This window comes from Rhipicephalus microplus, chromosome 10 (genome assembly GCF_043290135.1).
Source record: "Rhipicephalus microplus isolate Deutch F79 chromosome 10, USDA_Rmic, whole genome shotgun sequence".
In the NCBI taxonomy this organism is placed as follows: Eukaryota; Metazoa; Arthropoda; class Arachnida; order Ixodida; family Ixodidae; genus Rhipicephalus; species Rhipicephalus microplus.
In genome coordinates, this window is record NC_134709.1 from 28,403,462 (window position 1) to 28,427,785 (window position 24,324).

General features: G+C 43.6%; 1 protein-coding gene across 2 annotated transcripts in view; it reads right to left on the reverse strand.

Annotated features, from left to right (window-relative positions):
* The window catches only part of LOC119181760 (dynamin-binding protein), a 52,157-nt gene that overhangs the window by 22,460 nt on the left and 5,373 nt on the right, over positions 1 to 24,324 (reverse strand). For both annotated transcript variants that reach the window (XM_037433002.2, XM_075875315.1), the window contains exons 3-18: positions 22,294 to 22,552; positions 20,224 to 20,860; positions 17,702 to 18,063; positions 16,661 to 16,692; positions 16,200 to 16,334; positions 13,472 to 13,592; positions 12,050 to 12,170; positions 11,225 to 11,351; positions 10,287 to 10,378; positions 9,974 to 10,123; positions 9,029 to 9,134; positions 7,734 to 7,867; positions 5,160 to 5,264; positions 3,822 to 3,953; positions 1,122 to 1,283; positions 323 to 505 (exon numbers count right to left, since the gene is read on the reverse strand). In XM_037433002.2, the coding sequence (XP_037288899.2) occupies positions 323 to 505; positions 1,122 to 1,283; positions 3,822 to 3,953; positions 5,160 to 5,264; positions 7,734 to 7,867; positions 9,029 to 9,134; positions 9,974 to 10,123; positions 10,287 to 10,378; positions 11,225 to 11,351; positions 12,050 to 12,170; positions 13,472 to 13,592; positions 16,200 to 16,334; positions 16,661 to 16,692; positions 17,702 to 18,063; positions 20,224 to 20,860; positions 22,294 to 22,552 (2,858 nt within the window). The remainder of the gene's footprint in view (positions 1 to 322; positions 506 to 1,121; positions 1,284 to 3,821; positions 3,954 to 5,159; positions 5,265 to 7,733; positions 7,868 to 9,028; positions 9,135 to 9,973; positions 10,124 to 10,286; positions 10,379 to 11,224; positions 11,352 to 12,049; positions 12,171 to 13,471; positions 13,593 to 16,199; positions 16,335 to 16,660; positions 16,693 to 17,701; positions 18,064 to 20,223; positions 20,861 to 22,293; positions 22,553 to 24,324) is intronic.

The following is a 24,324-nucleotide window of genomic DNA, read 5'->3' on the forward strand; positions in this document are numbered from 1 at the left end:
TGTAGAAATCGGTTCTCAAGTTAGCCACCGCATCGGTGCAATGCTCACTGCTGACCCGACAGATGCAGGTTCCGTCCCAGATGCAGTGGTCGCATTTTCGATGGAGGAGAAAATTCCAGAGGCTCATGTGCCTAGGTTGAAGTGCGAAAAGCCCCAGGCGGTTCAAATATCCAGAACCCTTCGATGCAGCATGCCTCGTAACCACATTGTGATCTCGACACGTAAAAGCCCTAGAAGTAATTAGTATTTCATGGCTATAATGCCATACGAAACCCTACCCCGAACCCTCTTGAAACCTCCCACCAGAGGACGGCACACTCACTTCCATGAGGGTGAGCATCTCACGAGTTGTGCGGCCGATGAAGGTCTTGCGGGCTCGCAGGAACTCCTGCACGCACGACTGCAGCACCTCCCGCGAAATGCCGCACAGCTTGGGTAGCTCGTCCAGAAGCTGCGCGTTGAGCGCGTTGTACGTGTTCTTGGCCAGCTGTTGTTCGTCCGAGAGCTGCGGTGGGACAGTCAGTGAGTGCGAGTTGTTTTATTTCAGTTCCGAGCCCTCTCTGTCTCTGTTGAGTGTTCTTTCGTGGTTTAGTACCTTCGTTAAGGTATTAGCTTTCCCAACCAAAATTTGTCAGTACACGCAAGTTAAAAGACAGCATGCCAAAGATCGGAATGTGCTTAACGCAGCAAAACACATACCAACATCACATCAATATGTGATAAATGTCTTCATCACTCATCCATGACTTTTTTTTTTTTTTGTTCCGTTGGTGCTTTTTTCTCTTCCTGAGTTATTGCTGTTCCATCACGACGTATTTGACATATATAATTTAAGACATCTGTTAGTTATATAGTCTGCTTTTTTCTAACTATTTTTCTTATTGTTTGATAGCATTTTCGTTAATCTTTTGTGCTCCTTTGCTACTATTTATTATTGGGTTTCCTACAACTGAAATTGTTCTGTCATTGATCCTGAGGTTAAGTATGTATGAATGGATGGAGGCAGATTTCATCTGCCTTTAGTCCTTTCGACCTAGACACTGTGTCTAAATAATCTCAATGAAAAATACACTCAAGAAAAAACAAGGCACGGACGGGGAGGCTGCAGAAACTCGGCTCACCGCCTTCTGCTTGGTGAAGTCTCGGTTCTTCTCCAGGCGACTCTTGCTGGCCACGTAGTCGAGCAGCTTGTGCTGCCGCTTGGTGATCAGCTTGTTGGGACCCACAAACATCTGCAGCAGCTGCTTGAGCACGCCCTCCACGTCCCGCTCCACCGCCGTTGCCTGGTTTGTCGCAAGGAGCGAGGCAAAAGCGCTGCTCGCGGCTCAAAATGTCGCTGGCAAGCATGGGTCGGCGAACTCATTGATAAGTCGGCTCACTCAGACTTGCTCAGATCGGGCCGCGACTTTGAGTCGGTAGTGGGTCCGGGTGAGTATTGTTTTGGCGAGTTTGAATTCGGGCGAGTCCGGTTAAAGAGAGTTTTGCGTGAGTTCCAAGTAGAACTGAGTCAAAAGAGCAAGACATATTTCTTGAATGAGTCTGAGTGAGTTTTACATTTTTTCTGCCGAACAACGATCCGATCCGCTCATCTTCAGCGTTAAAACAGCCTTACTTGGATTCACGTTACACGTATTCCAAAACAGTGTCGTTCATACACCAATTCAATATTTATTGATCATAGGTGTGCATTACGTAGGAGGGCCGCCTTGCTAATTCTTCCAGGGAAGCTGTCTTTCAAGAAAAATGCCCTTAATGGTTTGCGAGAACTCGCAAATCCTATTTGACAGTACTATATCAAAAGGTGCCAAGATGACCGCCTATTACGTGAGATACTGGTGTTAAAGCGCACTATGGTTGAAAAAGCTAATTCTAAGCTAACAGACTCACTCTGACTCACCTAGACTCGGGTGGCACCATGAGTCTGAGTGAGTCTGGATCATTAATTTTTTGGAGAGTTCGAGTGAGTCTGCTTAAACAAAATTTTCCCAAGTGCGGCTAGTCTGAGTGAGTTCGGCTCAGTAAAATTTTGGTGAGTCTCGATTCGAGTTATCCCTAAGCGCAAAATATATTTCATCAGTGAGTCTGGGTCGGCTCCACAAGTTTTGCCAACCAATGCTTGCAAGTACCACATTTACTCGCGAAATGAACGCACTCGCAAGAAGGATGCACCTCCAACTTCAGTCGCCGAAATTCAGATTTTTTTTCCCTGCATAACAAACGCACCCCCTACATTCATCCGCTGTCGTCCCCACAAACTGACACCTGACACCACCTTGCCTGTTGAATCTCTTCCGTTTTTTATTATTATGCCAACCAATCGTGGCTCGCTCCCCCCCTTTTCTTCACCCACTGCCACGCACCATATTGTTTTTATTTCTATATGTGTGCGGCGCGTCCCCAATCTTCTTCCATTATCTATGCGCCAGAGCGGGGTTCACAAACGATGCGAGTGTAGAGACATCACAGCTGACAAGCACACAGCGAGCAAAGGTCACGAAACTGTCCGCGCCAACCGACGGTTGCTTCCTTCAAATACAAAACTTCAAGGCCCAACCACATGCACGGGATTTTCGAGCAACGACAACAGGATTTGCTGTTGTCACATCACATCGCAGGTTTCTAGAAAACCAGAAAAAATAGCTTGTTGCTCAGAAAAGATTGTGATGATTTCCGCAACACGGTAGCACCCCCGATACTCTCTTCACTTGTTATCCGCGCGAACTTCAAGGAACGCAAGATATAGGCTACCTTTTGTACAGTGACTTCTCATGTGAACAGCGAGACGGCAGCCGCATTTTGCAGTTAATCTTGTTATCGACAGTTCGTTTCGACGATTCGGTGATAGCTTGCTGCAATGTTAGTTACTTGCTACAATGTCAACAGCGACGTCGTGTGAATAAGTTGCTGCAAAGTTAGCAAAGCACTGCTCATCACGTGACCAACTGTCTGGTCTGTAAAAACAGGATGAATCGGGGTGTATCTCAACAGCACTGTAATTCGGGAATTTTCTCTAGTTATGACCACCGTACTTGCAATCGGCACTTGTCTGATTGCAGCAGACAGATTTGTTGATCCGGTTTCAAGTCTCACAGAAAAGAAACCGTCATAATGCGCTGTATGTAAAGGTGGATCGGAGAGCTACTTCAGATTGATTTGAACCATGTGGCATTGTTTTGCGTAAAGGCCAAAGCATACGAGAACTCTTTTGCTGCTTTTCACTCGCAATTCAAATGTGGTCCCCTCATGCTTGCTAGGTATGACTTCGTCCTCAGCTAGCCATCACCTTAGCGTTAGCGATTAAAGGAATGAATAACAAAACGGTGACATAATCATAAGGACACTGCAAAAGGTATGCATGCAATGAGTACTGTAATTACAAGATTGTAAGCCAACTCATATGTAGGTCGAGCCCCCTTAAATTGCATGGCAAAAGAAAAAAAAGAGGGGGGGGGGGGGGCGGCACGAGCACATTTTATTAAAAAATTTATTCGTGATATCTCCGAAGAAAAATCTACTTCCAGTGTGCCAATGTGGCTTCACGGCAGTGCTTGAATGCTGCACAGAAAGAGTAGTTTTGCGGGAACATGCGGGAATCATTTTAAGAAATACTTCAAAACCGAAATTAATTTTAGATTCAAGGTCAATCACCCAACTTAAGGCTTCAAATCAAAACAAAATGGGTCGACCCACAATCATGTAAATATAGTACAAACTAATGACGAATATGCGACAGGTACAAAGGCTGAAGCCTCGATACCCACATTTAACTCCCTGGCTGCTTTCAGTGCTCATGAATGACTGCGAACGCCACTAAGACTCACAAATTCGTGCCAGTGCTGGGCGCAGATGGTATGCTGGACCGCTCGATAGCGTTCCACCTCGGGCAGCGACTTTCGGTCGTGGTAGTACTGAACCAGGTCCTCGGACAGTTGCAGCGAGACGTGCACCGTTTGCTGCACGTGAACGGGACCAATGAACTGTGTTAAGCGAACGCAGTGACAATAGGTTGCTGCTATTCTCCTGCACAACACAGAGAGGTTAATGATATGCAACAAAGCAATCACACAACTGGTGTTATACCTTGGTACAATAATTAACAGAATAGATCATTAACACTACTGGTGGTGAGACGATCCGTCATCCTACTCTTTCTGATATTCCTTCATCCTCCTATGTACAGACGGGTTCACAGTTAAAAGAAACACTTTTGTGTGCACTGTATCTGGATTTCACTCTCGGGCAAAAACATAGTGGCTTAAATTTGCACATGACTACTGTTGGTTGAATGTCCTGACTTCTTTTGATAGACTACTGCTGGGTAAGAACAATGTTTCCACATATACTTGCAGTTCTGAGGCCCGCAATATTACAGGTTCTCTTTAGTGTTCTCTTTAACAGTGGACAGCACTGTACATCAGCCCTGGTACTCTACACTAGTCCATATATGTCACAAAGATGCTATTGCACCTAAAGCAAGCACAACCAAACGCATATCGAGTTATACATTTGAAACCCTATATGCGAGACATGAACTGGGCAGCAATTCTTGTATATTATACTACAAAGCATCTCCTGTAAAGAGTGTACCACGTATACATTTTCTTATCAACCCTTACTCCATTTTAGGAATACTGGTGTCTCTAAGACCCATCTGTCTATTCAACAATGTCTCTTATAAAGCGGTTTGACTGTATAGAGGTTGTCCATTGACATGAGTGGAAGCAGACACAAATTTTAATTTTTTTTTATCAAGAGGATGGTTGCAGAAAGTTCTACCTTCACAATAAATGCAGCTGTGGTGGCCAGGAAGTGAACGCACGACTTCGTGCTAGCGGGTAGAATACAGTAGCAACTGAGTCGCCACCGCATGTCAATAAGCATCTCAACATTGTCTACTAGCACTAAATCCTGCTGCCTAAGAATGCAAGTCAACAGAAAAAGTGATGCTACAGCACAAGAGATAGCAAGGAGAAACAGCACCCACAAACATTCCTAATTCAATTTATAACAACATGATCCAACACTATGATACACTGTGAGGCACCAAGCGCTGCACTACGATTTTTTTTTAAGCACACTGCATGCCCCGTAGGTGTTGTCTAGGTCACTTTATAAAACCACAGTCAACACAGCAGCTTTTAAAACGGCAATCGACTCACTTTCATCTGGTCGCAGAACACAGCGAGGTTCTTGAGAAAGAGCTTCAGCGCCTTCTCCAGTACACGGAATTCCCGTTCAGCACGCTCGAAGGCTTCATCTTTTTCCTGCAAAAAATTGTAAACAAGACAGATGTTAATTCCTGAAGATAAATATGTGGACCACTGTACTTAAGGGGCTCATTTCAAAAGCAATGACAAGCAATAAGGTAAGTATTTAGTAATATAATAAGCACTATAAAAATGACCGTCACTTTTGGTTTCTGGCGTACAGAATGATATCAGGAAACTTGCTATATATAAGACGACATCATCATTTTTACGTATCATGTCTGCAGAGGTGTGCACAAACGTCAAGGACATGACAGGCTATCTAATGTCCTGCCACAAAGCCCTGCAAGCAAAAACTCATCACACTCACAAAAAAAAAAACACGCGACAAAATCGAGCAAAGGAAGCGATTGTCACGTGACCAATTGCCAAGTGAATCGCTCCGTTTCGCAAATCTAGACGTTGCCTAGAAGTTGTACCACCGACCGCCACAAGCGGCAACTGACACGTCGCCACAGCACCTGTGACGTCACGTGCAGCAGAGCTGTCGTCTTCCACCATTGTTCCGACCACTGCAAACATGCAATTTTAGCATCGAAGTGAAGAAAGCCGAAATACCTTATTTCATGCACAGCTGACGGCAGATCAATACCGTTCGCTGAAAGGCAGATGCTCGCACAGCTAGCTGCTTTTTCCAACACAGCTCGATAGTGTGCCACAGTTGCCCTGCTCTAAGGCCACTGACGTGTTTATAAAAATATTCAATTATAATGTAAGTGCTTGACCAAATGCGCTAAAACTTCACTAGCTTATTTGTGAATGCACAGTAATTAAACTCCACAATACAGATTATAATTGAAAATGGGTTGTCATGGCCCCTTTAATGAAAATATTCTATAAATATTTCACCCTGTAATGCCCAGAAACAGTTATGCCTTCAGAATAATTGTGAGGAAACGCTGAATGTTCTTACTCTTCTTGTACAGTTCATTTTAAGAAAAATATGAAAGAAATTATGTTTGAGACATAACCTAATTAGTGTATTGGAAACAATTACTATCATATAATATGCAAGTCACTGTACCTTCTTCATAGCATGTCAAATCTGCAATAGCTGGTTATTGTGACACCTATAGTATCTTTTAGTAGCGTTATTGAGGCATTATATTAAATGCAATGTACCAAACATGATACAGTGGGCATTACAGGGCTAATGTCGCTTGGCACAACAAATCGTATTGCCTTACATTAGTTACTATTGGCATCGTGTCAGTTTCAATACAGAGTATCCGCGTTTACTCCAGCGACACTAGAAATTTGCTGCCAAAGCAATCACGTAAGCGGGGCTTGGTTTAATATGCGACAGCTTGGGCAATGGTAAATTTTTTATGTCGCTCGTGCATAAGGGTTACGGCCATTATTTCCTCCAGCCGTGCATGCCGTCGTGGGTATACAGGTTCTACACTTCTCAAATGCAGTAAGCTATCCATCAACAGGGACCTCTCAAACTGAATTGCCACTTAAATGGAGGAACTGCTTAAAAACCAAGTGTTTTGTTCTTGTATTTGCACCCCTCTTCCTCTCTCAGTAAACAAAACACCTGTTAGGGGGGACATGGCAATTAAAATTTCTTTTAAAAATAAATATTTTTAAAGGTGAATTTTGATAAAATTAGATTAGTTTTTGCATACTTGTGCACTGATTTCATGTATGTAATAATTTTTCTTGTGTAACGTATAGTTTTTAAAATACACCATATTTCATGTGCTTTTAGAGGAGCAAGTTTTTTTCTCCAAACTAAGCGAGTTAGAAAGTAAATCAGCTATAATAAAGAACTGTGACAGTCAGAACTGTTATTTGAAACTAGGTAGAAGCGTAGGCCTAGCCAGCGAAAGCAGCGATAACGTCCGATGCGAGAGTCTCGTGCTTAGCACTGACGATGTGTTTTCCGAGCTATGCATGACCCACTACATTCATCATTACACAGCATATCATGATATAACCTGAAATCAGAGCTGATGACAGCACAACAAAAATGAATGTTCTACATCCATTACAGGAAAAGTTACAATGTCGAACGCTTTCCAGTGAACTGCTAGCTAGAAAGTGACTCACTCACAAAATGTTCAATGTACCATAAAGTTTGTTCAAATGGTTCCAAACATCTATTTTTGTTGCACTGCAATCAGCTTCGATTCCAGATTTCTGTGATGTGCCGATTTACTTTGTAGCTCTCCCAGTTTAGAAAAATATCACTCCCCTGAAACAAATGAAATATTTTATATTTTAAAAACTACACTTAGAAAAGTAATTGCATACATGAAAACAGCATGCAAATATACATAATCTCGCCAAATTTCATCAAAATCAATTAAGAAATAAAGACATCGTTTAAAAGGTAGCGTCTCCCCTTAAGAAGAACATGTTTTCCAGGTTCTGTAGAGTCTACTTGCACGACTTCGAATCTCCATAAGCCACACAGCAAATCGAGAGCAAACTTCTGACAGCACGGCGGACTGTGCTCACCACGGACGTGAGGCCAAAGGTGGACGACAAGCGGACGCCAAACCTGGACGACTTCTTGAGGACAGAGTGCAGGTTCAGTTTGGCCAGCCTCCGAGACAAGGTGGACTCCGAAGGGTCCTTCTTGTACTTGGACACTGAATGCGTGAAAGAAAAAATATAACAACACTTAAGAATGGAGAAATCACTCAAGTTTCATCAATTCCTAAAGTATAAGAATGCAAAAATAAACTATAAGAAAAGATTTATTCAAACTCGAAAGAGACTATAAAATCGCTCAAATTAAGCACAGTTACAAGTAGCAGGGCTTGAATGAATGGACATCGGACTCTACAGCACGAGCAAAACTCAAAGAAACCAACGCTCGACTTCTTATTGCGACTACATGTTTGTGGCAGGCGAATTCATAAATTAAGTTCCTAGAGCTCAAACAGTGAATATAATGGTCTGATCAATCAGTGATACGCCAGAAACAAGTACCCACATGCAATCAGCGAGCCTTAATTTGACATATACGACACTATTTATGCTCCGAAATACGTTTATTTACATGGCAGAGTTAAATCAATCAAAATTATTCAGTACTTTGCATTAGTTTACATTTTTTTTCTATTGTGGCCTCATGAGCATCATTTTCAGGTTGCCGAAGAGCTGCAGAGCAGTGCCCAAATTCTCATATGCCGAGAAATGCCGCTATATCGTCATTTTGCATCTTCAGTAAACTTCGCTTCACAACACTTTGCGATCACTTTGGGCCAAATCTTGTATGAAGCAATGAAAACTAGGAGCTCCAAGTTCGCATCATCCGCTATGGATACCGGTGTTCAAAAAGTACAGTAGACTCCCATTAAACGAAACTCTCTTAAATGAAATTGCTGCTTAAATGGAACAACTGTCACTATTATATTTGGTTTCCTACTTGAATATTGTACCCCCGTTTATCTCTCAATAAAAGAAACTCCTTTTAAAGGAAACACACTTTCTTGATCCCTTCAAATTTCGTTTAAAAGGAGCCTACTGTATTGGAAGTTTTTCCCCATACCCAGGGCTGTGCAGGGAACAGGGCATCAGTTTGAATGACCTGGAAGTTAAAATTAACCGAGCATAAATTAGCCCTTTAAACAACTCTTTTTAATAAAGATATCCTACTAATTTAAAACAAGTGGTTTGACTGAGATGGAAGTCAAAAGTACAGCAATTATCAGCAACTGCTGTTTTTTGGGCATGTTGATTCATGCTGTTACCAGCAACCAGAAAGTGCATGAAGTGCATGAAGGAATTGTGGAAAGTTCAATTACCGAGGTCTTTCCTCCGCTTGAACTCGTTGATGGAGGTTGCAACATCGGACATCTTTGCCATGGCTTGAGCTAGCATCACTTTGTCGGGGTGGCCAGTCTCTGTAGACTGTTTTCATCGCGTAAAAAAAAAAAACAAGCGCATCAGAAAGGAAATTACGTAATGCTTTGCTTGGGACTGAGAGTTGCTCTCTACCAGTGACAAAACAACAAAGCAGTTTCACAGCTTCTGCTAAAAATAATGGCGCCTTGAGGGACCACTGCAGCTAGTCTTTTGCACTGTTAGTGGAAAGTACGATGGTAAGAAATGGAAAAAAAACAGGGCAACAATGCCAAGGAAAACAGCCAAATATATAACTAGCAATGCCAGACCCTTTCGCTAAAAAAAAAATAATGCCACGACCACTACTAATCTGGCATATGCACCACATGATCTGGTCAGCAAGTTTAGAGCTACGAGAACCCATAGGCAACATGTTATTGCTAACCAATCAGCAGAAAGGTCCTAATGCTGGTCACCTACCAGCGAAAACACACTTTTTTTTTCACTATGGCACAAGTTACAACTTACAAGCTGCCAAGACTACCCAAACGATAAAAAAGAGACACAATAACGAGACATAGATACAAGTTCTGGACTACAACCAACGTACAATATGACAAAGGAAACCGACTGTGGGAGTTTGCAATGGCACCACTCAGTAGCACAGGTCAGGATCAGGCGAGTTCTGCTCGAACCACTAGCCACATATGCACTTACCATCATGAGCATTTTAGAGCTGCATTATGGCCACGTGTCTCACAGTGGGTTGATTGATTGTAATTGATTGATTAAAACATAAGAAATAAATGACTTAGTTAAGGTGCAGAAGCACAAAGCTTCTACTCTTGTGCGCTAGAATAAATGATAATGACATAGCCACTCGAAACAGGTCGACAGTGACTTGCCTTGTCCAACTCATTGATGAGGAGTGGATACTTGAGTATGCGCTGCACAGGACGGATGAGCACGGAGGGCAGGTCGAAGCAGTTGGTCTCTTGCTGCATGCGCTCCACACCTGCCTGGAGGAACTGAGCTGCTCGCGTGTTCTCCATGTACTGTGAGACCCAACAGGTGGAAAGAGAAATGAATACACAAATAATGCCTTCAAGCAAACATTTGAGCACTTTCCTCTTTGTTCTACATGCTGTCCTCTTACTTGAAAATATTCTCTGCAAAGAACTTGTGCACAAAGGAGCCTTTGAACAACTATGGTCATACCTTCGTCCAAAGACCGCTGACGTCATCGTGGTTGCGACAGTAGTGGCCGTAGACCTCCTTAAGCTCGTCGGCCACATTCACGAAACATGTGCCTGCATAGACAAAATGTTTTAACGACTCAAGCACAAACAGCATTTGAATAGACAGCCAAGCATGACAAACACAGATGGAGAGCAATGCAAAAAAAAAAAAAGCTCGAAAGGAAACAAACTGGGTTTGATTTTGAATTGTTTCGCGTTTCTCCAAAAATTAACTTCCCCAACAGATCATTACTTTTACGACTTACATTACAGCGGTTACGTACACAAGACAGGAGATCAGGAAAAAATGGAGGCCTGAAGAGAAGTCGGTGAACAAGGAGTATTGTTGGAAGCCAACATAGGGGATACTGTTGTCCCATTCAGCGACTTCTCATCACTTGCAAAAGTTATGAGGAGTTTGTTGGAACACATAAGCTCACAAACCTTTGAGGTGGTTGGCTGCCAGATGGCACATGTCAATAAAAAACGCTGTGCAAAGGACTAAAGTGAAAAACAGACATCGCAATTTCCTTCTATATCTGCTAAATGACATCGCATAGCTATAACAAGTTTTACAGCTTCTGATTCTGCTACTTGCTTAACTTATATTATATAAGTCAATTTTTCACTTGCCATTTTGTACGTTTCGGCGCTTCCTTACAAACAAACATAAAGACGAGTGCAGATCATCCGACATACGGCAACTTACTGGATATCACGAATGATCGTAGTGTCATCTAATAAGTATAACAAATAGCCTGTAAAAAGTAAGTAGATGAGAAAGTAAGCTAATAAAACTGTTCGCCTCTTCTTCATGTGTGTCCATCCACGCCACCCAATTCACCTGGGTTTGTTTGTGTATGTCCTCGAAAAACCACGCGACAAGTTGGACTTGGTATTTTCCCTTCTGTTGCTCACCAATCAGTTGCGAGCACTCCGGCTTCACCAGCTCCTTTTCCAGGGCACTGAGCAGCTGTGACGAGACGGAAATCACCTCGTCGATGTTCCCGAACAGCGTAACAGCATCGATGTCCAAGCTTTGCATCTGCAAAAGGTGACAAGAAAGAGACGCTCGGATACATTCGTGCAAAGAATCGTGGCAGGGTTCGAAGCGAAAGACAGTGCGGGAAGATAGGGGAGCAACATAGTTTTCATGACCAGTGTATCCACTAAGCTGAACGTGCTCATTCAACTTCCAGGAAAAGTCTCATTGCTTTGACGTTTGCAACACTGATATACAGTGGTAGACAGTGATGCAACAGACAATTGGGTATAAGAGACACCAAAGTGCCTGTGTTAAAATAGGGGGTCGACAAGAAAATGCATACACGGTACTCTGCTTATAAAAGACACCCCATATAAGAGACAATAACTGCTACCTGGTGCCCGTCTCTTATAAAGGGGTTCAACCGTAATGACTGTTCATATACCTCAGCGAAAAGTGTACAAGGAGGCATTTCACCAACAAGACCATGTTAGTATTTTGCACCAGAGTCATTACCCTTATGTCGAACACAACACAAAGGTTTATTCAAACAATCTCCAATCGCCCCAGTCTCGAGTCAGCAGATATCATCCTAGTATGACTGTGAAATTCCTCAACTCATCACACCATCTCATCTTCTGTCATTCCATAACTGCACTTTCCTTTCTTCGGAGCGCATTTTGTTACCCTTCTGAAGTCTGTACTGGGCTTTTACCATGCACAGTGACTTACAAGAATGAAAGGGCAAAATAACGCACCCTGCTCCGAGAGACGTCATTCAGATAGACGTCACAGCAAACTTGAAGCGCCCTAATGTAGTCCCGTTCTGTCTGGAGCAGCTCGGTCAGCACACACTGCCGGTGGTCCCTCAGCTTGCGCCTGAAAATGGGGTTTCAAAGAATTGCAGCTGCATTGTGCTTTTCAAACGTCTGAATGTGATAGAATTAAAAGAAGGGAAATGCTTGAGGGGCCTGTTTCAATGTTAGCTGCAACCAGATAAATCCTCCAGACAATCAAGACAAGGACCGCATAGGTAACATTAGTTCTAGTTTTTAACTTTGTAGTTATTATAATGCAATATATTTTTTTTAAGGCTGTGGGTAATGGGCCCCGTTGACCAAAAGAGTGACCTTTCGTTCATTTCAGTTCGCCTCAGATTTACAACAAATATTGTACCCTACCTTTCCTTGGCTTTACTGGCTGCTGTATTCATCTGGTTGTATCCACCATGACAAAATTGTCACATACTAGGAGCATAGTCGAAGAATAAGAATTCACGTAACAGGCCATTTTACCATCTCTTTTGTCTTTGCCATGGAGTAAGCCAGCAGCGCCAACTCTGCTTGTCTGGAAGAGACACATTTTGCAATGCCAGTTCCCAGTGTGTTCGCCAAGTGGCAGTACAAATGAAGAAAAGCTGCAGAGGAGACACCAGTCCTCAAGCCAAACCCGTAGCAAGTACTTTTTTGTCAGGGGGGAGCCACTTGTTGAAGACCTTGAAAAAACCTATATTTATCTTTTTTTTTTCCTAAAACACCCTCCTCCATAGAAATTTCAAAGGCGACATGGGCCCCAAAGACCCCCCCCCCCCCCTTGCTATGGGCCTGCCTCAAGCGGAGCTGCAGGCAGGTGGTTCTCTGCTATCGCTACAGCAACGGCGCACAGTTGTGCTTCTCCCTCTTCCTGTGTCTGCTTGCCGACCTGTTTTGACATCTGCTTCCCACTAGCCGCTCTCCACCGCTGTTACCACCAACTTCCGGCACTCAGCGCAAGCTCTCATGATAACAGATTGTTGAAAGATTTCTGTGCACCTCTAAAGATGGTGTTAGGCATTATGAGAAGTGCAAGGTAAGGAAAAAGCATGTTTAAAAGCTCTCATGAGAGCAGATTGTTGAAAGATTTCTGTGCACCTCTAAAGATGGTGCTAGGCATTATGAGTAGTGCAAGGGAAGGAGAAAGCATGTTTAAAAGCCTGAATAGGAGCGCAAGGAAAGAGCGAAGAAATGACACCACTGCATCCACATTGCACGGTTTGTAACAAGCGAATGCATTGTCCATTGGCGGAGTCAGCACTCCTGTCGTATCTCACTCCGCGAACCCATGCGCAAGTGTCTCTCCCGTACCATTTCTGCATCTTGCATAGCAAGTAAGCAGAAAGACCGGCAAAACAAACGACTAACCGCTTTTCCTCATCCTTGGCTGCTGAGTCGCTAACTGTTCCTCTTTGGCTCGTAGAGGCTGGCTGTGACGACAACCCATCGACCTGGCCGTGTGTTGCAGCTTCTGGTGCAGGCAATGCATCTGCATGTTTAAATAAATATTGCTTCCGGCACATGCACCACTTTAGAACAATAAGTGGATCATGCTCAGTTATAAAGCTTTAGCTGCATGCACACCCCATTGGAACGATATTCTCGCCCTTTGTTTTCAAGCTTATGAGTTTCCATAGGCCAATTGCTTGAGTCCGTGGGCCAATCACCTCATGCTATACTCTTTTAGTGGACTCAAACTGGGGCTCCAGTGCCTTGGTTTTTTAGTGGGCCAAGACTAGGGTTTGCTTGTTTGTTTGTTTTCTTGCTTAACAAAGCTGTTCTCTCTCTCACTCCAGTGGTGCATCACACCAAACATCTTGTCTGTATATTCAGCATACTGCTAAACATTTTAGTCTTTCACAGGAGGGCCCTAAAGTGGGCTGCTTCATGCATAAAGGAACAGAACAAACAGTGCTACAACTGGGTGTATAAGAGAGCTCTCATTGCATAATTTTCCTCTTTAAATTGTCCATCGTCTTTGGCACTGTGCCTGTAGTCTTTGCTATATTTCATTTCATTTCATTTTTATTTCCTTAAAGACCCCCGAGAGGGTATTACATAAGGGGTGAATAACATACAATCTATATTTTTGTCACAATGATAAATGTGAAGTTACATTTGAAATATTATGCATGAAGCTTGATAAGAGGTGATTGTGGCGATATCGTGGGAAAGGCCATTCCAGTTTTTTGCTGCTCTGGGAAAAAAAGAAGCAGAAAATGTTTTAGTATGGGCACGCGGGCGAAAAACTTGAAGCGCATGGCCAGTTCGACGAGATATATGAGCTGCAGGGATAATGTAAGGAGGGCGGTTAAGTGGAGAGTGAGAAAACTTGTGAAATAATGAGAGGGTTGCGATGCGTCGGCGACATGATAAAGGGGATAAGTTACACGCGGCTTTGAGGGATGAAACACCGATGTCGTATGAGTACGAAGCATGAATAAATCTAGCTGCACGATTTTGAATGGATTCAAGGAAATTTGTAAGACCAACTTCAGGTGGGTTCCAAATGGGAGATGCATATTCTAACTTAGATCTAACTAATGATGTATAAGCAAGTAGTTTTACATGACACGGAGCGCTGCGTAAGTGGCGTTTTAAGAAGCCCAGGGTTCTGTTAGATGGTGATACGATTTTATTAATGTGAGTGTTCCATGACAAATTGTAGGATAGAGTGACTCCAAGGTATTTGTAAGTGGTTACTGATTCGACAGGGACATTAGCTATGTTATAGGAAAAGCGAAGACGGTTTAGACGGTGAGTGAATGAGATTAGTTTGCATTTAGTAGGGTTTAAGGTCATTAACCAGTCATCACACCACTGTAAGATATGGTTGAGATCTTCTTGTAATAACATTTGGTCAGAAGGGTCAGTGACAGTACGATAAATGACACAGTCGTCAGCAATCATGCGGCAATTTGAAGATACGCGCATCGGAAGGTCATTAATGTAAATTAGAAATAAAAGAGGACCAAGCACAGAGCCCTGCGGTACACCCGATGTTACCGGAAGAGGGACAGACAAACTATCATTTGTAAACACTGATTGCATGCGGTTAGTGAGGAATTCATTTATCCAGTTATCTTACTGTTACACCATTTGTTCTGCTTTGGTTTTCTCGATTTGATAATTATATTCAACAGACCTTTTCTGGGCGAGTAGACGACGCAGTAGAGCTTTCTACAATATTGATTAGAGGGAACTCTGGCATTGCGGTCATTCAGTCACCATGAAAATGATTTGCAGTACACGAACTTGCCTAATCTTCGTGCTTGTGGCTTCGAACGCACTTGTGGCTTTGTTTATAATGTTTCGAAATTTGTTACGAATAATAAAGGAATGGATCATTAAGAACTCATGAATCGATTCAGATCGGTGAGCATAAAGAGATTAAAGTGGTGAAGTGGCACTGCTGAACTTCATCTAGTTACGAAGTAGTTTCAAGTCGCACAGGCCCAAGTGGAGCCGAAAGAATGAGGCTTAGACAAATCCATGTTCTGCCCATCGGGGCAAGCTTTACAGCGAGTAACTTTTTACAGTACAAAAAAGGCAACACCACAGGCGCAGGCGCTTGTGCCCATCGTTTTTGTGTCAAAAGCTTCATGCTTTTTGTACTTCAGCTTGTAATTACAGATTATCAACTAGCCTGAAGCAACGCCTTACCCATCATTCCCCCGCTTGCTGAAGCACCATGCGCTGCAGCTTACATAAACACTAGCGCCAGATTTCCCTCTAGTCTATTATTGGAGAACTATTACATGGTCTGCGCACGCGTGATTGTGGTGACGGAATGCATCACACTTCTTGGGAGTGACATCACGGCGATACGACCGAACCTAAGTGACACCTAGCCTGTGAATCCCGAGATCATCTACCCGAGATCATCCCCCCGAGATCATCCCCCCGAGATCATCTACCAACACGTGGTGGACAACTTTCGAGGCCACGGACTCCAGTTCTTTGCAGCGCTTTTCAGAACCGAAAAAGATCCATGGCAGATATTTGGCCTGACAAATGCCTTAAAGAACATCACTTCACTACACACTACAGGCTCGGTGTACGACGAGTGCAATCATATCCACGATGCATAGCTCACCTGAAGCTGCCCAAGGGTCCGGTGAGGCGAGCGGAATAGGGGGTGCCGACCTGTTTGGCAGCGAAGTCACGCTCGTGGACGATTTCGAGGGCACAGCCGGTGGCGGACGCGTTGGCACGGGCGCTTTACGAGTCACTGAAAGTAAAAAAAGCAAGAAGATGAAGAAAAAGAGGACAGTTGAGAGGAGCACAAATAATTCAGGGGCAACCGAATTATCACGTTGAAGTTAACACATTAAGGTTATTTCAGTCAATCAATCGGTCAATCAGTTGAATTACCCCAGAAGGAACAGACTTTCCAGAACAAATAATTATCGACCTATAACAGTTCATGCAAGCACAGTCACAATCATGTTTCAAACTCTTCATATAAAGAATGCATTACTGCCGTTGAATACATAATTGTGGGAAACATTCATTTCCTACACGAGAAATTGTGTATCGGAAAGCCTATATGCTCACCTGCTTTGACTTCATGAAAACTGGCAACTTCCCTGCAAAAGAAAAATAAGTAAATAACAGTACAGGAACAATTCACTGTTTACATCAAATGAAACATTTCTCTTTGCTACTTTAAAAGTAGTATATATATATTTTTTAATACTTCTACAGCTTACAGCACTCGAATGAACTTTAATATGTAACAAACAAAATACAGATACAGTGGACTCTATAACTAAAAGCCATGAAGACTGTAGATCCCCCATGGTTATTTTAAGAGTGTTGTCCCAAGTCAAGTGCAATGTGGCAAAAACGAACTGCTATGGCCTTATCACACATTCAAGTCAACTAGCAGGTGATGTTCGAACATACACATGAACCGAACAATTGAAAAATAAATACACATTTCACATGGGGTGTTCTCGTGGTTGTGTCTTTTCTTACGGACAATTTTTAAGCAGCAGCTAATCCACACATAAAACAGGCCTGTGGTAGTTAACAGATACAACAGATATCCCACCCTCAGAGATAATTGGCATGCAGAGTAAATAGCCTGATCCCTGAGGCCATGCCCAGACACAACACTGGTTCCTATTTTTGTAGAGTCTGTGTTATCTCTAGCAAGCCATAAAGGCATTGTTTCTTTCAGTTTCTACAAAAAACGTCCAAGTTTCAGAAGCTTTACGAGACAAATCTAATCATCTTTCAAACTTGAGAATTTGTATGGAGGTTATACCATCTTTGAAAAAAAAAAAACATGCTGCTCGAATTTCCTAGCAGTTCACTTCTAAGTTGCATTTAGCAATGTCTAGGTACACATACATTATTGCACTAATATAGTCATGGGGAAGGTTGTCGAGGGATCGCCAACATATTCAATTGGAGCACTTGGAGTTTTTTAACATGCAACAAAATCTGAGCACCCTCGCGTTTCTGCATCCCCCCCCCCCCACACACACACACATGCAGCCACTGTGACAGGTAGATGAGCTCACACACTCACTCATCTTGGCTGCATAATAGCTGCAATGCTACCACAGTGGGTAAAAAGATGGCAGACACCTTTTGAAAGCTGCACTGTCCGAACTGGTTAGGGTGTTTGCACGCCTCAGTGGAGGGGCAGAGGCATCGGAGACGAGAGCAGGCGTTCCGAGACTCTTGCTTCCTTCAGTGGAGGAAGAGACGGGCAGGCTATGCGGCCCGTGGCCGTCTGCTACTTCTGGCGGCGGCGAGGCTTCTTCTGCGAGGCTGTTCCATGGCGGCAGCGTCTTCCTCCGCGGCTCTCCAGCACGACATATCGGAGCGGAGTTGAATCTTCCCATCTTCCGCAGGCCGACTTCGGCAGCTTCTAACGTAGGCGACCTCACCATCTCCTCGACGAAAGATGCTGGGCAGATTCCCGTACGCCCATCACGGGACCTCGCCTGTTGAGACAATGGCACACCTCTGTGATCGAGTGTTGTCGATTCAGCTCTGTTTATTCGAACTTCCTGCACTGGTCACCTGCTTTCTCTACTATACACTTACAAACTACCCATGGACCACTTTTAAGCCAGCATTTGACACCACAGGGCACTACACATATATTTGCCGAACCATGCGGCAGAGTTATACAAGCAGCCGTGCTAAACCACAATGACAAAAACATTAAAGCTCTCATCTCTACTTCACAACCTAGAACAGTTGGCATGAGCCATACCGTATTTCTCTTGCCAGAGGCCAATTAATCGAATGATCCCACAAAGGGCTGATGCTTGAGAGGCTGCTTGATCATACCAATGGCATTTGCTGCTGAACTCCTTGGGTGGTTCCTCATTTCAGAATAGATTAGGCGGACCAGGCCATTAGGGTGAAAGGGTGCTAAGCACTATAACAACTAGTATGCAGCAAAAAAAACACTGCTCCTACAAATGTTTGGATGTTTTCTTGATGAGCACAATGAAATTGATGATGGTGCCACCCAACTAACCTGAATAAAGAGTTCTCTCTTTATTAAGTTCAGCATCTTACAGGCGTGCTTCCAAACAAGAATATCAGAAGTGAAATATAAGACTTAAACAGCGGCTCTAGACAATGTACCTTTTATTGTGATAGCAATTATATGGACACTCTCGGCTGAACTTTGCCGCTGGCATCGGCGTCGATGTCATGCAGCATATATGTATACATATCTGTATATAAGAAAACGCAAAAAAGAAAAAATCCAGAAAAAATACTCCGGCGCGTGGAATCGAACGAGCGATTTCTGCATCGTGAATGCGATGCGTAAACCACTGAGCTATCGAGAAGTACTTCCTCGACGCTTAAACGGCAAGCTATTTATATCTACAACTTAATGCTGTTGGTGGGCATGTCGGCGGAGAACTATCGTATTTTCAGCATTATCAGCAAAATGGCACAATGAGCTTGTGGCTGCTCTCATCCCTCACGCGTACTTTGGCCCGCGGAGAAACCTCTCGCACACCCTTATCTACCGGTGGGGGAGAATTATAAGTCTTGGCTGGCATTGGGTTTGCACTCGGACAATTCTTTTGTAGTTACGGGGCACGCAAAGGTCACAACAATCGCTGCACAGCCTCCGTTTGGGAAAATGGCGCGCTTTTCAGACACGGCGAAGTAAGAATCGAGACGCTTATTCGCGTTCGTCTGTACCTGTGAGTACGTTTTGTGCATCATTTGTGCGTGAGAAACGCAGGGCACGTTTCGATCTGCTTGACATTCTGCGCGTGACCTTCCAGTTTGTTGCTATCACGTTCATTGCTTCACCTTTGCGCAAAGCTGTGACCTCTTTTTTTTTTTTTGCCCAGACCTTCCATTTCATGTACTCTGTAGAATGTGATTGATGATAGCAATAATGTCATCATATCCCTTCCCAATGTTATGCATTCAAAGGCAACATGCTGTGCACACCATTCCCACTAACCCAACCTGCCTCTATAGTAAAGTAAAAAAACAACACCCTTTTCTCAAGTGCAAGTTTATACAGAACTACTGCAGAAACTGTGGTCATTGTATATGCAGCACGCCTAATGTGCGACAAATCTGACAAACCTCGGATTTTTTTTTTTTTGCCTTAAACATATAACACCAACCATGAAATTAACTTGCTCAGCTACACAAATATTTTTCACCAACACAGTCAAAGCCCTTTACAAGAGACACTGATATAAGAGACAAATGGGTGTAAGAGACACCAAAAGTGGCAGCCTTACTGCCGCAAAGCAGCAGTGTGTACGCCGCAACGAGCAGCAGCACGAGCGATGCACGAACCACCAGAACTTGCTTCGTGTCCGGCTGCTGCTGTGTGGCAGTAAGGCCGCCACATCACCACAGTGTGCCTACAGTAAAATACGAGTTGATAAGAAAATGCATACGAGGTATCCCGCCCATAGGAGACACCTCATATAAAAGACAAAATTGCTGCCAGGAGCATGCCTCTTAAAAAGAGGTTCAATTGTATAATAAGAACTACAAGTTCATATATTTAGGCAGCTGCCAAATTTCTAATGCCAAAAGAGGAGTTTCTGAAGTATTCAAAGCTATCACACTATTAACATACAAAACATCAACATCATTCTGTTTACCTGATACCAGTCACTGTTGATTTTGCCAAGTAGCACGACCACCTCGCCTGCAGTCAGCGCTAGGTCGCCTTCAACAGTCGCCGGAAAGTCAAACAGGGCCCGTCCAAAGCAAGCACCCGAAGCGCTGGCTTCACCCGTTGACACACTGCACGGGGCAGTCGATGCATTCACTGCTTGGTCGGCGCAGTCGACGATGATGTCCACGTACTCCGTCGGAAACAGCCCGACTCTGCCGTTAAGCTCGCCTTCCGTCCACTCGTCGTCAACGTGGCGGATGAGCGTCACGAGCTCTCCCTCATGAAACGACAACTCGTTGGGGTACTGGGCCTCGAACGTAAACTTGGAGCGCGCATAGGGTGCCAGACCGGAGTTGAGGCTGTGGTAACCGCCGACGTCAGACGCTGCTGGCACCCTATTCACGGCTACCCCGTTAACATCCCCGGTGGCACAGGCTTCGCCAGAGTCAAAAGAGCGCTGCGGTTTCGATGGACCCGAGGAACTCTGCGGCAAGTATCCGTTCGTGCAGGTTGGCGCGGACATCTGGGATGCTTTTGCCAGTGCGGCTGTCTCCTCCTCGTCGGAGAGAAGCGTGACAAAGTTTCGGGGAAACTTGCCAGACCGACCATTGCATTCGCCCCTGTTTACAGAAGGGAGAAGGGAAAAAGGATTCAGTGGTAAGGAATCAAGCCATGACCGTGACTTCACCAAATAAATGCAAACTATGGCAGTAATGGTAAGGTAGGACACCAATGACTGCAATAACTAGAAAAAATGACATACTGGCTAGACCGAGGACATGTTTGCTTCTTTATTGATTGTGTGACGTGCTGGAACACAAAGCTAATGAGAACTTAATGCTATTACAAAACAAAAAGCTAAAGAACTAGTATTTTATGGCTTACAAATGCTTCCACCTGAACCAAACTCTGGCACTCTGAGCAGACGCCATTAACAGGGATGAGATGAGCTATTTATGGACACCGTCAAAATCCTTCATTTAGTCAAATTTTACTATGGTGGCAGAAAGACCACAGCAGCCCTCTAGGCCAATGGGAAAATTTGATAACACAACTGAACTGAAGGTCTAAAATACAATTTCAGGTGTCCCAAGCCCCAACGCGAATGGCACGTGCACAGCTTGAATCCCAATTATGAAATTGGTTTTAAGCTTAACTATAATCTCATTGAAACCAAAGATCATTCGTGACTTCATGCAGTTCAATTTTAATTTCCCCCATTCCTGCCTGTATCTTGCATATCGACTGCTCTAGTAAGACGCCTCTCTTCACAGCAAAGGATTCAACATCCCTGTACAAGGTAGTATGAACTATATGTGGCATTCACCTCTGAAGAAATAACATGCATACAAATTGTGAGAGTTAAACAAAAGACAAACTGACCACATTTCTACTTCCAGAATAACTCAATGATGGCTGAGAACCAAGAAGACTGCCCAATAGAAAGGCCAACAATTTCAATAATTTTGAGAATTATGAGAACAGAAACTGCCATAATTCACAATAGCGAGACAAAAAATTTCAAAAACAATAGTGAGAATGAGATATGTTTAAGTACAGCATATGTGGTGTGGTTCCGTGTACGATCCAACAGGCACTCTGTCATACTAAACAATGCATCTCATTAGTTTCTGACAAGTGCAAATAGTTTTCCCCATGCGCCAACAGTGAGAGCTGCACATTTTCAAGGCATGTTACGCACTGTATCAAATGTCACTATCACGCGTGGTGTCGCCAAAAGAATTTTTTCAGGGGGTTCGTTTCTTTGATAGACACAACCAAACGAATCCGACGAACACCTAGGCCAGGTAAAGTGCAGAGGTGCCTAATTGTTGTTTTTCACCGCAGTATAGAAATAATGATGAGGACTAATATTAATTAAAAGTGTTCGACAGATCACCCCCCCTTTTTTTTTGTGGCATCTGAACCCACAACCTCCAAATGCCTGCGCTTTCCCCGGCATCTAAATGTATGCCGGATTCGTTTGGTTGCACGCTAAGTTGCTTGGTTGTGAAGCTAGCAAGTGTTGCTTGCTATAGAGGGGACTACTGACCAGAACCAGTCTTTGTCGATGATGCGTTGGATGTGCACGAGGTCACCACTGCGCAGGCTAATCTCGTCGTCGAGCTGCGCGGTCAGATTCTGGAGCACGCGAGCCCAGAGGTTGACCTCCCGTGAGCCCTGGCTGGAGCGGCGGAGGCTTGCCCCGTCCAACATCCAGGCATGTGAGAGTGGGAAGATTCCCTCGCGCCCATCCAGCTGGCCTCTCCACCAGTTTGCATCCACCGGGACCAGTCCGACAATCAGGTCCCCTGTCACCGCGACGTGATCGATATTCGGACAAACCGGTGATGGTGATATTCACTTAGAAGACTTTGAGTCAAGCCAAATTTACACTTGAGCTAATCAACAAAGATGCAAATATACTGCGTGCAAACCTTAGTTGTTAAAGGGATAGATAACCGCTCCAAATGTGAATAGAGATGAGCTCAACAGTGGAAAAACTGTTGAAAGTATCGGCTGAAATTAGCAGTATTTTTCTCGTTACATGTGAATTTACACTTTTATTGTTTAACTTAAGTCACGAGAAATGACTTCTGGTGCCCCATGCAGCAGAAGGGCAGGGGCGATAAAAAGACTTTACGTGACAATGAGCATTCAGAAAACTTATTCTACCCGCTTTTCGTATTTAAACATGGTTGACAACATCAAAATAAAGGGGGTTAAACACAGTTGCGTGCACTCCTGTGAATGCAGAACGTCAAAAATAATGAGCAGTTTGCAAGAAGAGCAAGTGGCATCGCTATCACTTCTCAGCTTTGCTGGAGAAGGGACTCTAAATTTTTAGAGGCTTCTCAGTTCGAAAAATTCTGCCTATGTAATATCCCCACACTTTTCAAATTAACCACTGCAGGTTTAACCTCTACCGAGGGAGAGCGTCCATTGCATCGTAAAAAAGTGGCTTCAGAGAAATTGGTCGTCAGTCCGTGCAGTGACTCGCATCACCGAAGGTACACATAAATTGTCCCCAAGAAATCTCCACATTATATCAATTCAGTTGTTTTAGACGAGCAATACTAAAAAAATAGATATGCCAAGGTATAACTATAAGTAAGTTTAGATGGCAAAAAAAAGCCTTGCTTCCCATTACTAGTGGCTAAGCTCCCATTCATTGAATTAGCTGCTAAAACATCATCAGGGATATATATGTACACAATGTCATAGAGTCCAAATCAATTTCTTGTGTTTTAGTAAATTTCGTAGCAGCACCATTTCACGAAGCTAGCTGTGTGGAGTCCTTCACTCTTAGAATGCAACAGTTGTACTGTTTAAAAGTAAATTAGGTTAATGTAAACATAACGCTGGGCTAGTGTGAGAGCGTCAAGGTGGCTTCAAGCTAGTAGTTGGTAAGGATTCATCATAAAAGATAAAATGTGCAAACACTGACATAACAAAGGAAGAGAACACGACAACTTGCGTCCATGTCGGCATTTTCTTTCAAGGTGGCATTGCCGCCTTTTGGTGCAGCAAGTTATAGATCACTTGCTAGCCCAACTCTTCACTGTCAGAACCACAATGCACTAACAACCATTCGCTTAAAACTTCTCTCTCTATACTCCTGCTTTAGGCTGGGTCGAACGAAAGCAGAATACACATTGGAATGACTATTGTATCTGTTCTTTAGCAAGCATGGTTTGGTAAGTGTCACCAGGCTGATTAAATGATTGTGCAAGACATTACTAAATCCTCTGTACTTACAAAAAAAAAAAAAAAAACTTTGTAGTGTGATGACTGCACATTCCAAAGGCCTACCATGCCACGACTGAATGACGTCACGAGAGCTTTCAATTACTACTGCGAAAACACTAGCACAGCAACAAGGTCAGCGAACTGCTCTATTAACAATGTGACAACTGTAGCTCTCTCTCTCATTTTTTTCTGTTTTTCCGGTGTGCACTGCCCAGTGCATTGTGAAACGTGCACGACGACAACATGCACCGTTACGCCTCATATGTTTAAAAAAGTATAAGTACGTCTTTGCAAGCAGCTACGAGCAAAATTATGAACATCACATACACCTTGA